The sequence below is a fragment of the Crinia signifera genome, chromosome 9 (genome assembly GCF_055691185.1).
Source record: "Crinia signifera chromosome 9, ASM5569118v1, whole genome shotgun sequence".
NCBI classification, from domain to species: Eukaryota; Metazoa; Chordata; class Amphibia; order Anura; family Myobatrachidae; genus Crinia; species Crinia signifera.
In genome coordinates, this window is record NC_139225.1 from 6,986,676 (window position 1) to 7,012,653 (window position 25,978).

General features: G+C 45.1%; 1 protein-coding gene across 1 annotated transcript; it reads right to left on the reverse strand.

The window, feature by feature from the left end:
* Positions 1-1,571: 1,571 nt before the first annotated feature.
* On the reverse strand, positions 1,572-22,478 carry WDR38 (WD repeat domain 38). The gene is made up of 9 exons (XM_083160989.1): positions 22,219-22,478; positions 19,263-19,383; positions 17,609-17,725; positions 13,594-13,691; positions 11,936-12,016; positions 7,794-7,916; positions 6,785-6,934; positions 4,579-4,626; positions 1,572-3,090 (listed from the first exon to the last, which is right to left on the reverse strand). Exons 1-9 carry the CDS (start codon positions 22,285-22,287, stop codon positions 3,001-3,003), a joined length of 897 nt encoding a protein of 298 aa, XP_083017115.1. The 5' UTR covers positions 22,288-22,478; the 3' UTR covers positions 1,572-3,000.
* Positions 22,479-25,978: the final 3,500 nt, after the last annotated feature.

Here is a 25,978-nt window from a genome sequence, read left to right on the forward strand (position 1 = left end):
CTGGTAATGCGCTGCTGCCCCACTGCTTCCTCCCCAGCCGCCCGCCCCCACTGCTCCTCACCACCCTGCAGCTCCCTGTTATTTTTTTTTACATGTGATAAATCGCATGCGATTTATCACATGTAAAAAATGGCACATCAAAGTCCTAATCGTATGTGAGCCTCCCGGGGAGCTGCTGGGCGGCTCGGAGGAGAATTGGGTCCGACTTGTCCTTAGGACAAGTCGGCTCTATGTATGGGGGCCTTAACACAGCAAAGTCTGAGAGACACTAGGGCTGACTACTGCAAGATTTGGTTTTAAAATGTGAAATACTAAATTTGTTTCCGACATTCCATTGTTTGTTGTATTACAATCAGTGCTGGTAGAAAGTGCAGCTGGCCGGGTGAAAACTGCAACAAGGCCCGAGTGCAGGACTTTAAGCTCTTGCTGAACATCTCGATGAGTTCTACTTCTAGAGAACAGGATTGCACGGTCAGGCATTGAGTAATCGTAAGCTGACATAAGTGGTGTTTGGGACACAGACCTATTGGGAGTATCATGAAAGCTTGCAGTGGTTTTAATCTTCCCTGTGAACTGCTTTGAAATATAAGGTAGCACTTTCTTTTTTTTTTTTGGTTAAATCCTTCCATCAAAAGTATGACAGCTTAGTTCAATGCCATCATGCTGTATTGCTATTACAGATAGGTGACATGTCTGTAATTGAAGTACAAATATTACTTGTTCTATTGCAGAAGGTGGCTTAAAATGTGTACTTTGACATTCCATGATTTTTTTTTTTTTTCCCTATTTGAATTAGGAGTTTAATTTACCTTGCTGAGCTCCTTTGGGTTAACATACTGATTATTGCTGCAAAACACTTCACCGTGCATAAGACTTCCAGATCCTACACCCAGAAATCCTTCTATCGGAAAGGAAAGCTCTTACCATGAGCGGTTTCTTCAGGCATATGGCATTAATACACATAGTTATGGTTGTCTTGACTGGAGGATGCAACACACAATGCAATGCTTGATGCTTTATTTTATTTACAAGGAGCCACAAGTTGTCTGCAGCGTTGTACATATTGCAAACATAATACAGTGCACACAGAATTAAACATAACAGTATCTCTCAAAGCTCAGGTTAGTTTTTCAGTGAAGTACCAGCCAATCAGCTCCTAACTGCTGTTATAGATGGCTTCTAATATTATAGGAGCTGACTGGTACTTTATCTCTAAGGGATGAAGCATGTATGTATGCCCTCAGGTCTCTATATGGTACTTGTTTCCTAGCACGGCGCCCATCGCATACCATAACCCAAATGATGCGATGTTATACAACTTTAAATCGTATACCATCGCATTGTATGCCATATAAAATGGTATACGATTTAAAATTGTATAAGAACCCTAATGGGTGTTTTCAATGTTAAATGGGCCCCCTATAAGATTATTAATTGTACAAGCACCGTAATGGGTGCTTACAATGTTAAAAGAACCCCCACGCCATCCCCCACTATCAATGCCAACCCGAAGCGTGGCGAGCGCAGCGGTACGCATCCTCCAACCTTTTCATACCCCCACCATCCACTTCGGCATGGAGTTGATTTTATATAGTGTGGCGAGCCACCGAGCCCGAACAGTGGCGAGCGCAGTGGAATACATGTAAAGTAATACGCGTCGCCACACTATATAACGTCATCTCCACGCCGACGTGGATAGTGGGGGTATGAAAAGATCGGAGGACGCGTACCACCGCCCCTCGCAAGCTCGCCAAGCTTCGGGTTGGCGTTGACAGTGGGGGTGCATTTAACATTGTAAGCACCCATTAGTGTGCTTATACAATTAAAAATCGTATAGAGGGGCCATTTACCTTTGAAAATTTGTCTCAAACCTGTACCATTGGGATTATTTTCACAAAGGCAGGCCAAAAAATCAACAACTCCTAAATGCTGTTCTTTCATGATTGCGGCTGGGAGTAAGCATGGTTGTGGGCACTTGCCATGGGTCCATGTGTTTTTACTTGAAAACTGGCCATTTTCAGTAAAAACAAAATGGGCTGCAATTGAAGTGCCTGATTTACAAATTGGGCAAAAACTAGTTTTGTTTTGGCACAAAAAATTATTGGTTATAACTGATATTTCACGCTGATCTGACTTCTTCCCTGAAGTGTTACCAGTGGTCTGAATTGGTAGGAGCCCAGGGTACAGAGAAGTGTGCTCTGGTTCTTTAATCGGTAATAACCCTTTCAGACCTGCGACCTGGCATCCTGAGTGCCGGGTCATTTTGCTGGGTGCACCCTGACCTCCCCTTTCACACAGAACACCAAATTACTGGGTTAAAACTTCAACCTGATAATTTACTGAAGAACACTGGTATGTATTCAGTGTGAAAGGGTCAAACCAGGTCTTAAATCCCGGGTCACTGACTACTCGAGCAGGGTTGGTTATCCGGGATTTAAGATACTTTCACACTGAAGAAATACTTCTGTTCAGCAAATTACCGGGTTCAAATTTTAATATCGCTAAGTGGCTGCTTGGTGTGAAAGGGGTATTAATGAAACATAGAAAACATCCTTGACCAGTACCCCATAGGTTACTATAGGGTGGCACATCACAAATTTTGGAGCTTAATAAATCCATTTGTGGTTTGTAAATGGAGGGACTGCGGCACATAACGGAGATGTGTGCTAAACTTCCGTCATGGTAAATCTTCACAATCCTTAATATGTGCAGCTACCCCCTCCAAATAATGTACAAAAACCAGTGTGGATATTTGTGTGTGCAGGGCCGGGTGTTCCGTGCATTGCCTTTCGCCATGGCTGCTGATGTCGACATTCTTTGAAAAATGATTGATCCATCCGTTCTTTCAGTAGCAGATGGCTTAAACACAGCAAATTTCCTCTCTCAGCCAAATCCAAGCATAAGAGTCTTCTCCAAAATGCTGGTCACAGCTTCAGCAGCGATCTCCAGTGGTGCCCGCCACTACTACACCGCGTACCTCCATTCAGCACGGAATGTATTTCACTGTGATGAGTAGGTGCCCATGGCTCCAGCTAGCAACAGGGTGCCATTAGGTGAGAAGGTGCAGGAGTGTGCCAGCTCCAGCATTCCCTGCAATAGGAAACTGAATGGGTTATTAAAGGGACTTCTCAGATCCTCATATACTGTACGTCTGCCGTTTCTTTATTCCATTCTAAATATTGTGTCGTGTTCTCAATGTTGGTTACATAAAGGCTATTTATTTCCCCATGGGTACCATGAGCGGTCAGCAAGTCCCAGCTTCTGGAAGAGGTGAATATATTACCATTGATGACTATTGCAAGCCTTAAAATATATATATTTTTTCATTGTGTGAGTATTAAAAGATCAACAGTCAATAAGTCAACTCCACGCAAATCATGTATCGTGCAAATGGTTGTCAATTATTTTGTTTTTAAACTCATATCCTGACCCTAACATTTCCCCCAGTGAATAAACCCTCCCCTGGTGCCTGGCCCTAGCCATTCCCTCCTGAAGCCTAACCCTAGCCGCCCCCCTCCAGCCTAACCCTAACAGGATACGGACGCAAGGTGCATTATTTTGACCACTAAAGGACTTAGGTCGACATGAGTTTTTTTCCTTTTTTGTCTTCTCCAGAACAGCCAGTATTTCATACCCTACATCCACTAGGGGGTGCCGGATGGGGTCCCTACAGTCATTATCCCGACTTAAATACCGACGCATGGGTTCCCGACGGCCACCGGCTATTCACCCTCGTGGGGGTCCACAACCCCCATAGTGGGAGAATAGAATGGTTGGCGAGCGTAACGAGCCTGCAAGGGGCTTTGTTGCACTTGCCACGCTGTCTAAAACCAAACAGTCGGTCTAATGACTGCCAGAACCCTATACCACACCCCCACTAGGGTGTGGAGGGAGAATATAGTAGTGGGCGGGATGCAGCAAGTCACTTTAATAAGGTGTAAATTTAAAGCCATCCACAGTAATGCTGACTTGTATATGTTTTGCCGAAACATTTATATCAAATGCATTATTGTGATAAATGGGTAACTACCTTTTATTATTATTATTATTAAATATATATATATATATATAAAACATATATGAACACATATTCTGCAGCGCTTTACAGAGAATAGATGAACACATCAATTCTTGCCCCAGTGGAGCTTACAATCTATATTCCCTACCACATGTACACGCACACAGACATTCTAGGGTTCATTTTGTTGGAAGACAATTAACCTACCAGTATATTTTTGGAACCGAGAAAACCCACGCAAGCACAGGGAGAATATACACATTTAGGGTCATGGTGGGGATAGATCCCATTACCTCAGCTGTGAGGCAGTACTGCTAACCACTACACCGTCCGTGCTGTACTGTAAATAATACACATTAGAACCTTTAGTAAGAACAACATCTCTTCACATTAGGTTCTGACTAAAGCAATAGAGGTCTTGGATTCATGACTGCGGTAAAGATTGCTCATTCTTTTCTTGAAAAAAAACCTTATACAGTAGTTTGGGAAAGCCTTAGTCAAGTCTTATTTGCAGAGATGTTTCCGTAACATATAATGATTTATATAGGTTTGTACCTTACCTTCATCACTTTTATACACTTCCCATGTTCGCAGTCCCAGAGTCTGATCTGATAAATGAATAAATGATATCACTGGGTTATTATTATACACATTTGATGCTAGCACACAACTTGAGAACCGGGAGGCAGAGGGTTACAGTACTGTACAGTATTACTGGGTTATTATTCTACACATTTGATGCTAGCACACAACCTGAGAACCGGGGGGCAGATGGTTACAGTACTGTACAGTATTACTGGGTTATTATTATACACATTTGATGCTAGCACACAACTTGAGAACCGGGAGGCAGAGGGTTACAGTACTGTACAGTATTACTGGGTTATTATTCTACACATTTGATGCTAGCACACAACCTGAGAACCGGGGGGCAGATGGTTACAGTACTGTACAGTATTACTGGGTTATTATTATACACATTTGATGCTAGCACACAACCTGAGAACCGGGAGGCAGATGGTTACAGTACTGTACAGTATTACTGGGTTATTATTATACACATTTGATGCTAGCACACAACCTGGGAACTGGGAGGCAGATGGTTACAGTACTGTACAGTATTACTGGGTTATTATTATACACATTTGATGCTAGCACACAACCTGAGAACTGGGGGGCAGATGGTTACAGTACTGTACAGTATTACTGGGTTATTATTATACACATTTGATGCTAGCACACAACCTGAGAACTGAGGGGCAGAGGGTTACAGTACTGTACAGTATTACTGGGTTATTATTATACACATTTGATGCTAGCACACAACCTGAGAACCGGGGGGCAGAGGGTTACAGTACTGTACAGTATTACTGGGTTAATATTCTACACATTTGATGCTAGCACACAACCTGAGAACCAGGGGGCAGAGGGTTACAGTACTGTACAGTATTACTGGGTTATTGTTATACACAACCTGAGGACCGGGGGGCAGATGGTTACAGTACTGTACAGTATTACTGGGTTATTATACACAACCTGAGAACCGGGGGGCAGAGGGTTACAGTACAGTCCATGTTTCCTTGTTCCGGCTTCTTCCTACTAATCGTAAATCCGCAATGCTGTGAAGTGAATATATGTAACCAATATCTGTATTTCTACTGTCATATAGGATGTCCCTTTAGGTCTCATTATTGGTCTTAATAGTGTGCTTGGCTGTGTTAACACTATGGGGGTAATTTGCTAAGATGTGTATTCTACTTCATGTGATGTTGCTATGGGCAACCAATCAGAATCAGAGAGCTAACACAGATGCTTGACTAGCAATTAGAAAGTGTATAGTCTTCATATATTCCATGCATGATAATGTACAGTGCGCTCTAGAATATACACCATAGTCCTGTGCAGTGTAATGTAACATATGTATGACTTATAATTAGTCTGGAACTTCATCCTTAGAGGAGGGGGTGGGCCTTCAGGCAGTTGGACCCACAAGTAGGAATGGCCATCGACCATCGATGATTTGAAATGGCCGATGTCAAATACTTTTGCCATCGATGTGGGAGAACCAGATGGTTTTCCTACAACGATGGCAAAGGAGGATAGATTTTTTCAAAGTGCCGTGACATAGAGCATAGCTCCACCCCTGACACCCGGAAGTCCTGCCCCCGAGTTCTGATTGGCCCACAGGCCATTCCGTCAAATATAACAGTGACCATCGATAGCTAAAACTATCAATGGTTATCCATCAAATAGTTTACGACTATCAATGGCTGGGTGCAGAATCGCCATCAATGGCAACCATCGATGGCGTCTGCACCGATGGCCATCCCTACCCACAAGGGCACTGGTGTAAAATCACTGGGAATATGGCTATTTCCTGATGACCTGCGGCTAGAGGTGGAGGCCCAGCCCAGACAGAGTCTGCACACAGGCCTCACCCCCCCTACCCCTGTGGTTTGATCTTCTCTGGCTGATGTAGAGATGAATGTGAAGATGCCACAATTGCCTGTAACAACAGATAATTCTGCATCTTGTACAGTGTTTCAAGGTATCTTTGCAAAATTGCAGTAGCAACTGGAACAAAGATGAGAAAATCGCCACCAACGCCAAAACATGCGCCCACTTTATGTCATAACAAATGTATTTCTTTGTGTGACTCATAATTGTATAAAACCATACGCAATGTATTTACGCAGAATTTAATTCTGCCATTACAAAGGCTGAACATGGCAACAGAGAACAGCCGCATACCGTAACCGTTATTACCGTCTTATCGTGTCCCGTGGACGCCAGCAGGATGCCATCGCGAGAGAAGGACAATGTCCTCAGCCAAGCCGCGTGTCCGTTCAGTAGGAAGATCAGGACGCCACTGTGCGGGTTCCAAACCCGTATTGTTTTGTCCCATGAGCCAGAAGCCTAAAATGATCAATGAAACATCTCTGTAATCGAACACTTGCCTACAGAACCTTGTGTCTCCATATTCATTTGTCTTTATGAATTATATGACCCTGCTATAGCATTAGAGGAATCTGCAGGATGAATGAGTCCAGCGTACAGTAATACCGCTACCTCCGTAAATAAATGCAAAAGTCTTCTGTCAACCTCAATGATAGAAGTAGTAGTCACTTCTGTGTTACACTATTACAGGGGCAGTATTGGGGTAATACTAGTGATGCTGCGGAACATGCACCAAAAGCGCTTTATTGCACTTTGACAAATCATATGACATTTTTTTCACGTTTTTGGTGTTTATGTCGACATAGACATACTGTAAGTGTACGGCGTTGCCCCCCCCATAAGTGTACGGCGTCCCCCCCTCACTGCGCTCGGCACACTGTTATATTATCACTCCATGCCCACTTGGATAGTCAAGTATGAACCAAGTAGGCCTACAAAAAAAAAGTTTGTGTCGACCATATCCGCGTCGGCATTAAGCTTCTGTCAGCATCCATCAATGCCGATCTATGGTATGTCAACCATTTCAAGTTGTAGTGATTGTTGACCAAGGGAAATAAATAACAATGACATGCTGAGTACCCCTCTCCATGGGGTGTGGTACAGGGCTCAGACAGTCGGGATCCCGAGAGTCATTAGTCCGACGTCGGGATCCCGACTGGCCGGACCCAGACAGCATGGCGGCCAGGCTACCGTTCGCAAGGCGGGGGTTTGGATGCGACATACACACGACATGCGACATACACAACATACACACGTAAGGTAGCCACCGTGCCTAGCTCCCTGTGAGTACACACTGGTTGTACACATGTTCACTTACCAGCATCCCAGACACCGAGAAGCTCACACAGCTGACATTGCCCTTGTGTCCTCTCAGCACTTTTGTGTTTGCGTCACTGCCCACACTCCATACTCTGACGGTATAATCCCAGGAGCCTGTGGCCTACAACACAACACAACACAAAGAGTCATTAATACAACACACTTAGGGGCTGATTCAGGATCGCTCACTCTGATCCGAATTCGGCCCAAGCCCTGATGGTCAGTGATGCCTGCTTGGAGCACGCGGCTACTTCGGCGACCAGCGTAAGAGTCCGTATACACGGACTCTTATTACCGAAGGGTGGCGTTTATGGGCTCACAAAGCAGCAAATGTGCGCTAACTAGCGAGCTAACCTGAATCAGGCCCTGAACGCACGGTGTGGGCTTGCAATGTCCGGCCATGTCATTTATCAATAAATCAATCATCAATATTTGGTACTTATGTAATATCTGGGCTCCCGTTTTTCTTATGAGACCGCGTCCCCTCGCGGGGCACGCTGCGCTCGCCACGCTTCGGGCACGGTGGCTCGCTGCACTCGCCACACTATATAAAATCATCTCCATGCGTAGTTGGATAGTAGGGGTATGAAAAAATGGGGTGCACTTAACATGGGAGTCCAGATAATACAAAAGTACCTATATTTTTAGCTAGCTGTCGATATCCAATTATTTCCCTGTGAACAAATCACACTCACCGATGAACAAGCTCATATTTTATTGTTGGAATATTTATTTATTAAACGTTATTGATATAGCGCACGCCTATTCCACAGCGCGTCACAGGAAATAATTAGTAATTCGCATCAGTCCCGGCCCCGTGTAGCGTGTAGTCTGTATTTCCCACCACATGGACACGGACAGATACGCACTAGGGATAATTTTGTCAGAAGATAAATTAAGTTACCTGCAGATTTTTGAAGTATGGGAGGAAGGTGGAGAACTTGAAGGAAATCCCCCCACCCCCCCAATGAAGAGAACATATAAACTCAACACGCCGGAAAAGATGGTATTTTGGAGACATATGTTCATAATGGTCATTTTTTTCGGGAGGGGGTGCAAAAACAGGGGGCCTAATTGGGTAGGCTGAAAAAAAATTGCTGAGATATAAAAAAAAATTCAAGCGCTCCACTTTCCGCATCAGATTTTGGTGTTTTATTCCCCGCTAGTCACCGGGATCGTAGACAATAGATGGCTTAGTCACATCTGACCACCACCCCACCCGTCTCTATTCCCTCCTTCACTACTAGGGGCCAGATGTACCAAGCTTCAAAAAGTGATAAAATGGGGGGTGATAAATCAGATCCCAATTGTCATGCTACAGGCTGGGATTTGAAAAATGACAGGTAGGAGCTGATTGGCTGGGTGTTTATCACTCTCCACGCTATCACTTTTTGGAAGCTTGGAGAATCTGGACTCTTCTACTCTTCTCTTTCCGCCGGTGCTCTGGACTTGCCCCCCCCCCCCAGACTAAAAGTTTCCAGCCAGCCCCTGAGGAGGGGGGTTGTTAGGTGATTGTTGGAGGCGGGGAGGGCTGTTGGAGGTAGACATACGGACCTTGTTAGATGTTATCCTATTGTTGCTGGTTGTGAAGGGGCCTCTATAACAGTTCAAGATTCAGGGTCTAGAAAAAATGTAGGTTGCCACTGACTTGTGGGGGGATTGGTACTAAATCCTGGCGGTCGGAATCCAGGCGGTCGGAATCCTGACGCCGGAATCCAGACTGCCGAAATCCCGACAAGGGGGGACGTGGATCGCCCCCCCCCCCCCCTGCGTGCTCGCTGCGCTCGCCACACAGCGGGCCGGTGCCTCGCTACTCTCAGCACACTAATTTATTCTCCCTCTATGGGTGTTGTGGACACCCATAGAGGGAGAAAGTGTCCGGATTTTGGCGGTCAGGATTCCGATCGCCGGGATTCTAACTGCATCCCTTTGTGGGACATATGAATTTTAAGTAGTGTTTATGGTCAAATTAGCATCAGGTAATGTAAATATAGATTTCTGACCGCAAATTTAAATATATAGATGTAGCTGGTAAAGGAACCCACATCATTTTCTTGTTTAATAGTTTGTGTGTGTGTATGTGGCCCTTATTCTGATTGATGCGGACTTTACCGCATTCTTACGGATCGCGTCTTTTCGGCGTCTGCGCATGCGTGGAGAACGCAACGCGCATGTGCCACGCCTAGACTCCGTACCAGTTCGGCCAAATCCCGTCCAAAACTGTTCCCCGCAATCAGTCGGGAAATCTGGGCGTATTATGGGCGTCATGCGGAATGGCACATGGGCGTAGTTTCAAAGTGGGCAAAACGGGGCGGAAACATGGGCGGACACGGGGGAGTACACTTATGTTGGGGGGCGTACATTCGGATACCACTCCGAATGCACGCGATGAAAAAGGGCAGAAATGTGCGGTGTCCACAAGTGTACTATTGCTTTGCGGACACCACTCGTTCATGCGGTAGGCGAACGTACGCCTAATGACTACAAGCTTTAACACCTGAACCCAATAGAATCTACTCCTTTACTCATTACTCACTAATAGGCCGCTTGTCAGTGCTTTAATTGAAACCATTGCTGCTTCAAGGAACCCTTACTAAACACCCACATATCCTGTACTTGTCAGACACTTTAAAACTGCTAACAATGGACATGACAGAATATTAATACTAGCAATACACATGTGTATTCGACATGTACTCATGAAACCACACATTTTTGGGTAAAGTAAAAAAATTTATTTCGATACATGTCACAGTCAATGCCACTGTGATGCAATGACCAAAAAATACAAAATCAAAAAAAATACTTCATAGTGGGTTGTTTGGCGTAAATACTCCGCTTACGGGCGGTAGCACCGCTTGGCTCCCGTTCGGATGCGGTATTCCCGTGCATACTCTGTAATACTCTGTAATACCGTGCAGAATCGGAGTGTTTCTCCCGCACACGCATGGTTTGTATGTCGTCCGTAAACACGCCCTGTTCTTAAAGAGTGAGTCCGTCCGAATGCGGAGGACACGTGGGCGTTTCTACGGACGATGGCCGCATGCGGCAAAACACCGTGGCGTGCGGACCGCTCCGTAAGAATGCGGGAATATCCGCACCAACCAGAATAAGGGCCTGTGTGTGTATCTGTGTGCATGTGTGTGTTTTCTTTCCCTCTTTGTTGAAGCTTTTTGAAGGTTTGTTACTTCTGTGAGCAATATAGGCCCTTATTCAGGTTCATTCGTTCGCATGCACACATGCACGCAGTGTTACACTTGATAACAGCACGTACGCATCTTGCAGAGTCACGCCTATAGGGCTTGCGAACTCATGCGTTCGCACCCATACTAAAAAGGGTGTGGCCTTTCATTGCGTGCAATTAAAACTGCTCACACGCGCCAACACATTTTCACACGCACACGCACCACAGTGTGCGTGCGAACATGCTCTTGTCCCTAATGTGTTTGACAGTGCAAACATGCTACACATGGCAGAGTGAAAATGTACATAAAGGTATGTTATATAAGGGCAATTAATAAATGTGTTAAGTGCATTTGCATTTGTGGCCTACAATTCACCTTACCATAATAATTTAAATGTGTCTGCTAACACTTGTTTGGTTTTGTGATGCAAACTGAAGTGGAGCAGAGTTAAATGATTGTCACAATCAACCAATAATTGGTCACAATGGGGGTCAGGTGCTATTGATTTCCCCATTTCGCTACTGTGTTTTAAGCGTACGAATGAGCAGTTCACAAGAAGTATGGTGTGCGAAACTGAAAACCTGCTTTGAGCTTGCGAAAGTTTTGGAGTTTGTGTGGGAACAATCCCTGTTGCAGTCATGCGAAACCAAACCCACCACTCGAAGTGAACACCCACGTGTACGCCCATGTGTACGCCCAGTTTTGCTCATTATACTGGACGCGCCCATACAAACGCCCACATCACGCCTACTGGCTAAACCTTCGCTCGGACGACAGAAACCGCTTGGAAGATTGCTTGCGAATAGGAATTTCGCAGTTTGCACATGCGCAATGGGAGCAGTTGGGTGATACATGCGAATTCGCATGCGAACGTGTCAATGTGAATAAGGGCCATAGTCTGTATTTCCTCCCTTGAACCTCCGCATTACTGCCATGTACGGTGTGCGGTACTTACAGCGTATGACCCGTCTGTTGAGAAAGAGCTGCACTGGATGACATCTTCATGTCCGAGGAACGACTGCAGTTTCTCACCAGCCTGGTAAACACAGCGCATATACGATAAGATGGTTGATAAATGTACTACTGGGTTAGATCATGTAATCAGCTGATTTAATCTCACATCTGACATTGCTGTACCTGTGAGTTTTCATGGTAGAAACAAATTTTTGCCCATTTTGCTTGATCTTTTTGTTTGTATATGTGTCCATTGTTTGGCAATCCCCGCTCTTTGATTGGGTCCCATGTTATATCATATGGTTATTTACTGAAAGACTGGATCTGACAATATTGCCATGTATCTTAAGCCCCATACACACTAGAGAATATGGAATTCGGTCATTTTGTCTACAGCAAGTTGGTCGACAATCTTTAGGTTGACACCATTATGTCGACATGAGTCAAGGTCGACATGGGACAAGGTTGGCACAAGCATTAGGTCAACATGGTCTAGGTCGACAGTCGAAAGGTCGACATGGGGTTTTTCACTGTTTTTTTGAGCCGACATTTGCCGACAGGTGGTATTTCATGCCCTACCATCCACTAGGGCGTGGTGGGAGAATAAAACAGAGTGCCAAGCGTAGCGAGCCATGCGAGGGGGCGCGGTGCACTTTAACCAGTGTCCATGTCGACATTCGGATCAAAAGACAGTGAAAAACCCCATGTCGTCCTTTTGACTGTCAACCTAGCCCATGTTGCCCTAATGCTTGTGTAAACCTAATGACCTGTCGACCTAGAACCATGTCAACCTTGTCCCATATCGACCTATCCCCATGTCGACCAACTTGCTGTAGACCAAATGATCCCATTCCGAGGATATAAGGCTTTCTGAGCGATATATTTTGCTATATCTTCTAGTGTGTACACTCAATATCTTTAATGATGAGCGCTCCCGCGCACCGTTAATTGCTCCTGCCATCGGTTGAACATGCAGGTCAATTTGGATATATAGCTAATGACGCGCATGTTCAGAGGGTCACGTCGATGTCACTGAACGATATCGTTTACCGATATCGATCAGTGTATACACTCAATATTGGTGACCCATGGCTATATCGTCTGCGGACAGCTTTGCATACTGGGAGATCACTATGGACACAGATCTGATCAGATTGCATTTGCATTGCATTATGGATGCACGGAAGAATGAATCTTATTAATATTATTATTACTTATTTGCAGTTATCACATGAAACCATCTGCTTTTGGGGAATAAGGCGCAAATATTGAATGATAAATATACTTTATAATGATTCGGATCTGATAGATGTAAATAAAGTCAGTCCAATGTAGGACATAAGACGGACTTGAGGTTTAGCTTTTTAAAGTTACACACAAACCAATCTGACACGGCACAAGCACAACAGTTAGAGCAGTGTCCTGGGTTGAATGAACACACACGCACACACACACGCACACACACACACACACACACAACAATAATAACACAATGTCATTGTTAAGGTCCAGTTTGGTAACATATTGGGGCTGATAGAAGTACGGTGTGAGCATATCTTGCCTCCAGTCCCAGTTGCTGCACACAGTCGTCAGCCAGATGCAACTGTACAAAATGAGAACTTTTTGTGTGTTACTGATCTGTAAATGTGTCCTCAATACCTGTACATCCCACAAAATGACGAGGAGATCCCACCCGGCGGACAGTATACTCTTACTATCAGGGCTGAAACAAACGGTCTCCACACTTTTACTGTGATCTAAAGGACGTGGAAGAAAAGGAGCAGAGAGTCACCGCAGCATCACAGCGTCCATTACTGTATGTCATAACAAATCACAGTCCTTCAGGGAACACCTTCACCATCCATACTGCCTGAGCTAACACATAATGCATTCATACCTCACATAAGGTAACGCCTTTACCATCCATACTGCCTAAGATAACACATAATGCATTCATACCTCACATAAGGTAACGCCTTCACCATCCATACTGCCTAAGATAGCACATAATGCATTCATACCTCACATAAGGTAACACCTTCACCATCCATACTGCCTAAGATAACACATAATGCATTCATACCTCACATAAGGTAGCGCCTTCACCATCCATACTGCCTAAGATAACACATAATGCATTCATACCTCACATAAGGTAACACCTTCACCATCCATACTGCCTGAGCTAACACATAATGCATTCATACCTCACATAAGGTAACACCTTCACCATCCATACTGCCTGAGCTAACACATAATGCATTCATACCTCACATAAGGTAACGCCTTTACCATCCATACTGCCTAAGATAACACATAATGCATTCATACCTCACATAAGGTAACGCCTTCACCATCCATACTGCCTGAGCTAACACATAATGCATTCATACCTCACATAAGGTAACGCCTTCACCATCCATACTGCCTGAGCTAACACATAATGCATTCATACCTCACATAAGGTAACGCCTTCACCATCCATACTGCCTGAGCTAACACATAATGCATTCATACCTCACATAAGGTAACGCCTTCACCATCCATACTGCCTAAGATAACACATAATGCATTCATACCTCACATAAGGTAACGCCTTCACCATCCATACTGCCTAAGATAACACATAATGCATTCATACCTCACATAAGGTAACACCTTCACCATCCATACTGCCTGAGCTAACACATAATGCATTCATACCTCACATAAGGTAACACCTTCACCATCCATACTGCCTGAGCTAACACATAATGCATTCATACCTCACATAAGGTAACGCCTTTACCATCCATACTGCCTAAGATAACACATAATGCATTCATACCTCACATAAGGTAACGCCTTCACCATCCATACTGCCTGAGCTAACACATAATGCATTCATACCTCACATAAGGTAACGCCTTCACCATCCATACTGCCTGAGCTAACACATAATGCATTCATACCTCACATAAGGTAACGCCTTCACCATCCATACTGCCTGAGCTAACACATAATGCATTCATACCTCACATAAGGTAACGCCTTCACCATCCATACTGCCTAAGATAACACATAATGCATTCATACCTCACATAAGGTAACGCCTTCACCATCCATACTGCCTAAGATAACACATAATGCATTCATACCTCACATAAGGTAACACCTTCACCATCCATACTGCCTGAGCTAACACATAATGCATTCATACCTCACATAAGGTAACACCTTCACCATCCATACTGCCTGAGCTAACACATAATGCATTCATACCTCACATAAGGTAACGCCTTCACCATCCATACTGCCTAAGATAACACATAATGCATTCATACCTCACATAAGGTAACGCCTTCACCATCCATACTGCCTAAGATAACACATAATGCATTCATACCTCACATAAGGTAACACCTTCACCATCCATACTGCCTAAGATAACACATAATGCATTCATACCTCACATAAGGTAGCGCCTTCACCATCCATACTGCCTAAGATAACACATAATGCATTCATACCTCACATAAGGTAACACCTTCACCACCCATACTGCCTGAGCTAACACATAATGCATTCATACCTCACATAAGGTAGCGCCTTCACCATCCATACTGCCTAAGATAACACATAATGCATTCATACCTCACATAAGGTAACACCTTCACCATCCATACTGCCTAAGATAACACATAATGCATTCATACCTCACATAAGGTAACACCTTCACCATCCATACTGCCTGAGCTAACACATAATGCATTCATACCTCACATAAGGTAACGCCTTCACCATCCATACTGCCTGAGCTAACACATAATGCATTCATACCTCACATAAGGTAACACCTTCACCATCCATACTGCCTGAGCTAACACATAATGCATTCATACCTCACATAAGGTAACGCCTTCACCATCCATACTGCCTGAGCTAACACATAATGCATTCATACCTCACATAAGGTAACGCCTTCACCATCCATACTGCCTGAGCTAACACATAATGCATTCATACCTCACATAAGGTAACGCCTTCACCATCCATACTGCCTGAGCTAACACATAATGCATTCATACCTCACATAAGGTAACGCCTTCACCATCCATACTGCCTAAGATAACACATAATGCATTCATACCTCACATAAGGTAACGCCTTCACCATCCATACTGCCTAAGATAACACATAATGCATTCATACCTCACATAAGGTAACGCCTTCACCATCCATACTGCCTAAGATAACACGTAATGCATTCATACCTCACATAAGGTAACGCCTTCACCATCCATACTGCCTGAGCTAACACATAATGCATTCATACCTCACATAAGGTAACGCCTTCACCATCCATACTGCCTGAGATAACACATAATGCATTCATACCTCACATAAGGTAACACCTTCACCGTCCATACTGCCTAAGATAACACATAATGCATTCATACCTCACATAAGGTAACACCTTCACCATCCATACTGCCTAAGATAACACATAATGCATTCATACCTCACATAAGGTAACACCTTCACCGTCCATACTGCCTAAGATAACACGTAATGCATTCATACCTCACATAAGGTAACGCCTTCACCATCCATACTGCCTGAGCTAACACATAATGCATTCATACCTCACATAAGGTAACGCCTTCACCATCCATACTGCCTGAGCTAACACATAATGCATTCATACCTCACATAAGGTAACGCCTTCACCATCCGTACTGCCTAAGATAATACATAATGCATTCATACCTCACATAAGGTAACGCCTTCACCATCCATACTGCCTGAGCTAACACATAATGCATTCATACCTCACATAAGGTAACACCTTCACCATCCGTACTGCCTAAGATAACACATAATGCATTCATACCTCACATAAGGTAACACCTTCACCATCCATACTGCCTGAGCTAACACATAATGCATTCATACCTCACATAAGGTAATGCATTAATGCTTCATGAGTGGTAGTAATGGTAATGTGATATGATAATGGCTCAGTAACATTAAACAGTAAAGTTATATATTTATGGCTAGAGACAGTAAATGGTGATACATACGGATGACTGGTGGTGGGAATGCCGGTGTTCAGAATACTAACCTCAGCATCCCAACAGGGGTCAGGTAAGTATACTTACCCTCCCCCTGCCCCACTCCTAATTTTAACCCTCCTTGCTAGTGCCTAACCCCTGTACCATGCCGCCTAAACCTAACTTCCCATGGCCCGCATCGTAACCCTTTCACCCTTCTAAGTGCCTAGCCTTCCCTCCCCACAGCCTAACCCTAACCTCCCACCTGTAGCCTATCCCTAAGTCTCCCCTAGTGCCTGCACCCCTTCCCCTGCCTAACCCTAACCTGCAGCCTAACCCTAACCTCCCCTAGTGCCTGCACCCCCTTCCCTTGCCTAACCAGAACCTCCCCCTTGCAGCCTATCCCTATGCCTCCCCTAGTGCCTGCACCCCCTTCCCTGCCTAACCCTAACCTGCCCCTCATACTTATGTTCAGCATACCTGCAGTCATGATTCTGCCACCATCACCCTCATTGATGTCAGAATACTGTCTCCAGTCTCCTGGCGGCAGTATTCTTGTACCATGGTTTGGAACAGTGAAGTAGCGCCCATAAAAAGAAATTCATCATGCCATTATACCTTTATATATTCTTCTAACACACCTGTCAGTATATGGAGACATTCTGCTGTGTCCACAGTCCATATCCGTACAGTGCAGTCGTGGGATGAGCTAGCAAACAGCGAACCATCTGGAGAGAAGCAGCACGACTTTACTGGGCCTAAAGAAGACACAGTATGGGTCAGTGGAAGGTTGGACCTGCCCTATCTTCCTCACATTACTACATAGGACCTCAGAGTTGTATCCACTTTCACAACTGGACTTCTAATAAATGTTATATTCTCAAATTGAGACTATTTGCCCTAACAACAGAAAACGGAGACTGTATAGTGGGGGTGTCACACATAAAAAGGAGAAGACCATATAGTGGGGGTGTCACACATAAAAAAAGGAGGAGACCATATAGTGGGGGTGTCACACATAAAAAAGGAGGGGAGACTATATAGTGGGGGTGTCACACATAAAAAAAGGAGGAGACCATATAGTGGGGGTGTCACACATAAAAAAGGAGACCGTATAGTGGGGGTGTCACACATAAAAAAGGAGGAGACCATATAGTGGGGGTGTCACACATAAAAAAGGAGGAGACCATATAGTGGGGGTGTCACACATAAAAAAGGAGACCGTATAGTGGGGGTGTCACACATAAAAAAGGAGGAGACCATATAGTGGGGGTGTCACACATAAAAAAGGAGACCATATAGTGGGGGTGTCACACATAAAAAAGGAGGAGACCATATAGTGGGGGTGTCACACATAAAAAGGAGACCATATAGTGGGGGTGTCACACATAAAAAGGAGGAGACCATATAGTGGGGGTGTCACACATAAAAAAGGAGGAGACCATATAGTGGGGGTGTCACACATAAAAAGGAGGAGACCATATAGTGGGGGTGTCACACATAAAAAAGGAGGAGACCATATAGTGGGGGTGTCACACATAAAAAAGGAGGAGACCATATAGTGGGGGTGTCACACATAAAAAAGGAGGAGACCATATAGTGGGGGTGTCACACATAACTAACGACCTGTCGAACTAATGATCTTTCGACCTAGAACCATGTAGGCCTTTTTCTATGTTGACCTAGACCCATGTTGACTTTTTCCCATGACGACCTAATGGTGTCGACTGAATGACCGCATCCCGTTAACATTTTTTAACTTACATCATTACATATATGTGCCACAAGGTGGAGCTCTCAGCTTCCTATTCCAACTGTTTTATACAGTAATGCCAATCCCGGGCCATTTTTTGTTGCACTAATGACATTTAGACCTAGAACCATGTCGACCTTTTCCCATGTCGACCTAATGGCTGTCTACCATCATGCTGTAGACCAAATGATCCCACCCCCAGACAGGCGAATGTGGTATAGGGTTCCAACAGTCGGGATCCCGACTGGCCGGACTCGGACAGCATGGCGAGCGCAACAAAGCCCCTTGCAGGCTATTCTCTATGGGGGTCGTGGACCCCCACGAGGGAGAATAGTGTGTCCGTCAGGAACCCGTCTTTCGGTGTTTTAACAGTGGGGATCCCGATGTCGGGTAAATGACTGTCGGGACCCCGTCCAGCACCCCAGACAGGCTGTCATCAACCGCTGTCATCCTGGAGCTACTGTGTATATAACAATCTGTGTAATGCACTGTGATGCTATTAATGAGAGGAAATGTTTTCTGTCTTACCCCAGGGCACTTACCTCTGTGACCTGTCACTTTATGCCTTAGTATGCCACTGTCTGCTTCCCACACGTGGATCCGACTGTCATCAGAACATGTGACGACTAGCTGGCGGTCTGGAGAAATAGCGCATGAATTCACCTAAGAGAAGGACGAAGATTCCTGTTGCTTTAGCGACTGCAATATAATCCTATATTAGCACATTCCTGGGGTACTGGCAGCAGCAGGGTCCGAGAATGAAGATGAGGGATGGATATCGGAAGCCCACCCCCAAATGATGGCGGGGTATCCGACATCAAATCTCTCGATGCGATGATAACTGACCATCGCATCAAAAGACTCAGATAGGAAAATACATTTCATATAATTTGCTCATGTACAAAACTTCTGCAGTGTTGCCCATCACATCCAAGCCCCGGAATGTAGAGCATTCAAGGCTTGGTGCCTATGGGAGCTGCCACCAAACCTCCGAATGCGGCATTTTCGGAGGTTTGGCCGCATTTTTTCCTTTGACGCATCTTGCCCATTGTCTGTGTTACATTTGGATACTTGTTTCTACATTTAAAAGGTACTTTGCAATGGCTACATACAAACTGTGTGAGGAACACTGTGGGGCAGTGGCGTAGCTACGTTTTGGGTGCCCCCCCGCCGTTAGGGGGGGGGGGCGCCCCCCCATCGCCGCCCCGCCAAGCACCCCTACCCCTACCCCGCCGCCCATGCAAACCCCCCCTCAATCCCCCACAGTGACAGCCTTACCTATCGCGCTGGTCCCGGCGGCTCCGTTCTTCTGCTGAGGACCACCAGAAAATGGCCGCCCCCATACAGCAGACAGTTTCAGAGAACTGTGCGCTATATGGGGGCGGCCATTTTGTGGTGGTCCTCAGCAGAAGAACGGAGCCGCCAGGACCAGCGCGATAGGTAAGTCTGCGGGGGATTGAGAGGGGGTTTAACTATAGCACCGCAGCCCCCGGCGCCCCCACATGCACGGTGCTATAGTTACGCCGCTGCTGTGGGGTAAATTTACTAAGATGGGAGTTGTATTGAAGATTTTAGGTTGCCCATAGCAACCACTCCGATTAGGGACCAGATGCACTAAACTGATAAAAGGGAGAGTGATAAACCACCAGCCAATCAGCTCCTGCCTGCCATGTCACAGGCTGTGTTTGAAAAATGTCAGGCAGGAGCTGATTGGCTGTCTGTTTATCACTCTCCATGTTATCACTTTTGAGGCTTTGTGCATCTGGCCCTATATTTGGTGTTTTCTACTAAGATGTGAGTTCTATTTACGTGGGATGTTGCTATTGGCAACCAATCAGATGCTATCTATTATCTCCTAGAAGGTACTAAATAAATAAGTAGATTCTGATTGGTTACCCAGAGCAACATCCCATGTGACATAGACTTCCTATCTTAGTAAATTCCCCCCGTAGTATCTGATTGGTTGCTATGGGCAACTCCCATCTTAGTAACTTTACCCCTGTATGTTTACATTGGATCATACTTGCCTACACTCATAGGGGGTTATTCTGATTCACTCTTTCTGACAAAATCCTTCTTAGATGGACAAATCCATGTGCACTGCAGGGGGGCAGATGTAACATGTGCAGAGAGAATTAGATTTGGGTGAGTTATTTTGTTTCTGTGCAGGGTAAATACTGGCTGCTTTATTTCTACACTGCAATATAGATCTCACTTTGAAGTAAAACCCCACCCAAATCTAATTCTCTCTGCATAAGTTACATCTGCCCCACCTGCAGTGCACATAGGGTTACCACCTTCCCCTTTTATTCCAGACACATATTAATTACACAGGTTCTGTGGCTGGCTGACTTCAAGACTCCATATCATCTGGTTTTAAACTTCCACAGAACCTGTGTAATTAATATGTGTCCGGAATTAAAGGGGAAAGATGGTAACCCTAAGTGCACATGGTTTTGTCCATCTTATGCAGCCCACACACGCACCGATCCAGGCGTGCGTTGTGGGCTTAACTAGCACACATAGCATCGCATCGTATGCCTTGTGCATACGATGTGCATGCGATGCGATGCTGTGCTAGAAAAGGCTAGTACAAAAAGTATGTGCAGCACATACTTTTTGTACTGTACGATGAGGTGCCGCGGGAGCGCGCACCCCATCGTACAGCATCGCACCGCCCGCATCGGTGCGTGTGTGGCCTCCATAAGAAGGATTTTGTCAGAAAGAGTGAACAAGAATAAGGCCCATAGAACAGCCGGGAGGTTCCCAAAAAGTTGGTAAGTCCCCCAGCCAGCAGCAGCGTCCACATCCCCCGCAGCGGGAGTTCTGATGATGCAATTTGCACAGAATTGCATCATTGTCAGCCCCTCCCCGCTCCACTAGGCCATGTGTCATAGAGTGGGGCCACAATAACACAATCTCACTGTTGTGCCATGTAAAGAACCCAATAACGGACATTGCTGAGTGGAAGGTTCCAGATCGTATAAACAGTATACATGCATATATATAAATACATTTAAAAAAAAAGTTTTTTTAAGCAGTACAGTCCAGTAGCCAAATAATATCTCAGGGGTTACACGTAACAGCTCCTCGTGGAATTTCACACCCTCCAACTGTACCGTTATAGCTAGTATAATGCCATTTCCTATGGTCTGTACCGGCAAGCAGGGGCTGTGTACAAGGAGCAGCGTTGGATATCTATAGCAGCACCGCAGGGACTCTCACAGCGCTGCTCACTGACAGACAGCTATCTCCATCCTTCTGGTTAATAGTAGCCGGCCAGCACTGGCTGCCCCCAGAAACAGCTTTAAACAATCAGCGCAGCCACAGTCAGACTTCTTATGCCGCCCCGTCTACCCATGGCCATGCCACATTTACCCGTAGCGGCACAACCTTTCCCCGTCTGTCCCGTTTATAAACAGAGAAATGTTGGCGGTATGATGTGGATTAAGATAACTCAATGATTCATTATAAGTTACATTAGCTCAGTGTTCTCACCTCGCCTTTATGCCTTGCAAAATATTTGACTGTGTTTGTGGCTAAATATTCTGAAGGATTCTTCCACATCTTCAGTGAACCTTCCGAGAATACCGGGGAGTTTCAGGTTGTGTCATTTAGCTAAGGCCTTGTTGTATACAGATAGCTTTCCCCGTTGCCACGGTGATAAATGGCCGCTGTGGTAGGTCGGACCATTGTTATTTACATTCCATTGCAGAGCTTAGCTGGTCTAGTATTTACCATCCAGTCTGTTAACTCATGTGTGTCCAATTGCAGCCTGCAAAACACTTTTCTATCTGTAGCAAAGGGGCCTACACACGTAGCGACGAGCGTTCTGAGCGCTATATCGCGCAGGACACAGCGCTGCACACCTGACCTCAAGGACTAATTGTGCATATGATTAATATCCATCGTGCTTTCTATACTGTCCTGCAGAGCTGTAAACAGAAGGATGTAATTAATATGTGTCCGGAATTAAAGGGATGAGGTGGTAACCCTCAACCTGCTGGCTATAACAGAAACATGGCTCTCACAATCAGACACAGCCTCCTCTGCAGCCCTGTCACACGGTGCTCTCCACTTCACACACACACCCAGGCCTGGTGACAGCAGAGGAGGTGGGGTTGGAATATTACTATCCCAATCCTTCACATACAAAGTTATACCACAGGTTCCATCACTCACATTCACATCATTTGAAGTACATTCCATCAGAACTTACACTCCTTTCTCGCTGCGTGTTGCAGCTATCTATCGCCCACCTGGGCAGCCAACACGATTTCTGGAAGATTTTTCTGCCTGGCTCCCTCACTTCCTGTCTGCTGACATCTCAACCATCATCATGGGTGACTTCAACATTGCTATTGATAGCCCAAAATCTGCTGCTCATGCCTCCAAACTACTCTCTCTAACCTCCTCTCTCGGCCTCTCCCAATGGACTGACTCCTCTACTCATCGGGATGGCCACTGTCTTGATCTGATATTCACTAAGCTGTGCTCAGTGTCGGAATTCACCAATTCTCCTTTCCCTCTCTCAGATCACAACCTTATCACCTGCATGCTGTCCTCTAGTACTTCTAACCCAAAAACACAGAAATCCTTTAATCCACCTCAAGCCCGCAGAAATATTAATGATATTAATTTTCAAGTACTCTCCTCCTCACTGCAACAACAGCTTGCTCCTATTTCTGCATTCACTACTCCTGAGATGGCGGTATCACACCTAAACCTAACCCTCAAAACAGCCCTGGATGAAGTGGCTCCAGTTACCCACCACACTCCACGTAGGCCTAGACGCCAACCGTGGCACTCTAAATTAACGAGACACCTACAAAATATCTCACGCAAAGCTGAGCGTAAATGGCGTAAATCTCACAGTCCAATGGATTTCTTTACATATAAGAATATCTACCAGTACTATAGTTATGCCCTGGAAACTGCCAAACAAACATATTTCCAAACTCTCATTTCTGCTCAAGCTTCTAACCCAAAACGACTTTTTAATACATTTAAATCCCTTCTCAACCCTCCCTCACCCAAGCCACCAACCACTATACATGCACAAGATCTTGCCTCCTACTTCAGGGATAAGATTGACAAGATCAGAGATGAATTGGTATGCTCCAACTCAGTTGGTGATATGCTCAATTCCATACCTGAGCCCTCTGAAGCATTTGCTTCATTTGATCCCACAAATGAAGATGAAGTATCTGCACTTTTCTCTGCCTCCCACTCTACTACCTCTCCTCTTGACCCTATACCCTCGCAAATAAGTAAATCTCTGTCTCCTGTGCTCATTCCAATCTTAACTAAAATCTGTAACCTCTCTTTCTCTACTGGTGTCTTTCCTTCATTGTTCAAACAAGCAGTTATTACTCCGATTCTGAAAAAACAGAATTCGGATCCAAGCTCTCTCTCAAACTACCGTCCCATTTCTCAACTTCCATGCACCTCCAAACTACTTGAAAGACTTGCTTATACTCGCCTCACACACTTTCTTAACTCGCACAACTTAATGGACCCGCATCAGTCAGGCTTTCGTGCCCAACACTCCACAGAGACAGCACTGACTAAAGTTGTGAATGATCTGGTCACTGCTAAGTCTAAAGGCCACTACTCACTACTAATTCTTCTAGATCTCTCTGCTGCTTTTGACACTGTTGACCACACACTTCTCATACAAACACTACAATCCATAGGTCTTAAAGACACAGCCCTCTCTTGGTTCTCATCCTACCTCTCTAACCGCTCCTTTAGTGTTCGTTTCTCTGATTCTACCTCCTCTTTGCTACCTCTTTCAGTTGGAGTACCTCAGGGTTCAGTTTTAGGTCCCCTGCTTTTCTCAATCTATACCTCATCTCTTGGCAAACTAATCAGCTCCTTTGGATTTCAGTATCATCTGTATGCGGATGATACTCAGCTCTACCTATCCTCCCCGGACCTGTCGCCATCTGTATTGAAGCGTGTCTCTGAATGCCTTTCTGCTGTTTCATCCTGGATGTCATCTCGCCACCTCAAACTTAATATCTCAAAAACAGAATTAATTATATTTCCGCCAATAAATAGTAGTTACCAACCTGATATCTCTATCACTGTTGAGAAGATGACAATCACTCCTACCTCTCAAGCTCGCTGCCTAGGTGTTATCCTTGACTCAGAACTTTCCTTTGTACCCCACATTCAATCTGTCTCAAAATCATGCCACATGCACCTAAAAAACATATTTAAAATTCGCCCTTACCTTACACAAGACACTGCAAAAACTCTAATCCATGCTCTCATCATCTCACGCATTGATTATTGCAATAGTCTCCTTATTGGCCTTCCCCAATACAGACTCTCACCACTACAGTCCATTATGAATGCAGCTGCAAGGCTAATCTTCCTAGCCAGACGTTCATCGTCTGCAAAGCTACTCTGTCAGTCACTTCATTGGTTACCTGTATTCTACCGTATTCAATACAAAATTCTTTTACTTACACACAAAGCCATAAACCAAACTACACCAACATACATATCCTCTCTTATCTCAAAATATCATCCAACACGACCTCTACGCTCCTCCCAAGATCTGCGTCTCTCATCCACACTCATTACCCGCTCCCATTCCCGACTGCAGGACTTTCTTCGGGCTGCACCCACTCTGTGGAATGCCCTCCCAAGCACAATAAGACTCTCCTCCAGTCTCCAAACCTATAAGCGTTCCCTGAAGACTCATCTCTTCAGGCAAGCTTATCAAATACCAGAACCAGTCATAGAACCTTGCGTTCTGGTGGAATCGATGCAATAAAGAATACAGTATCTATACTTATGTATCAATGCCTATTTCCCTATAGATTGTAAGCTTGCGAGCAGGGCCCTCCTACATTTTGACTGTCTGTAAATACCCTGTTTTGTTGTTTCACTGTCTGCTATTGTAAAGCGCAACGGAATATGCTGCGCTATATAAGAAACTGTTAATAAATAATAAATAAATAAACCCTACCCCCCCCCCCCTTCCCTTCCCCAGCCCACTAACTTCTGTTCTTTCATCACCTCTTCCGTTGAGCTTCAGCCCGAAGGTCACGGAGCGCAGCCTTCTTCAACTCAGGATGCCGGTGGCCAATTAAAATGCAGCACTGGCTAGTGAGCCAATCAGAGCTCGCATACCGCTCTGATTGGCTGCTGGTACGCAAGCTCTGATTGGCTCAAAAGCCGGTAGAGCATTTTAATTGGCCACCGGCGTCCGGGTTGAATAAGCCTGCGATCCAGGACCTGCTTT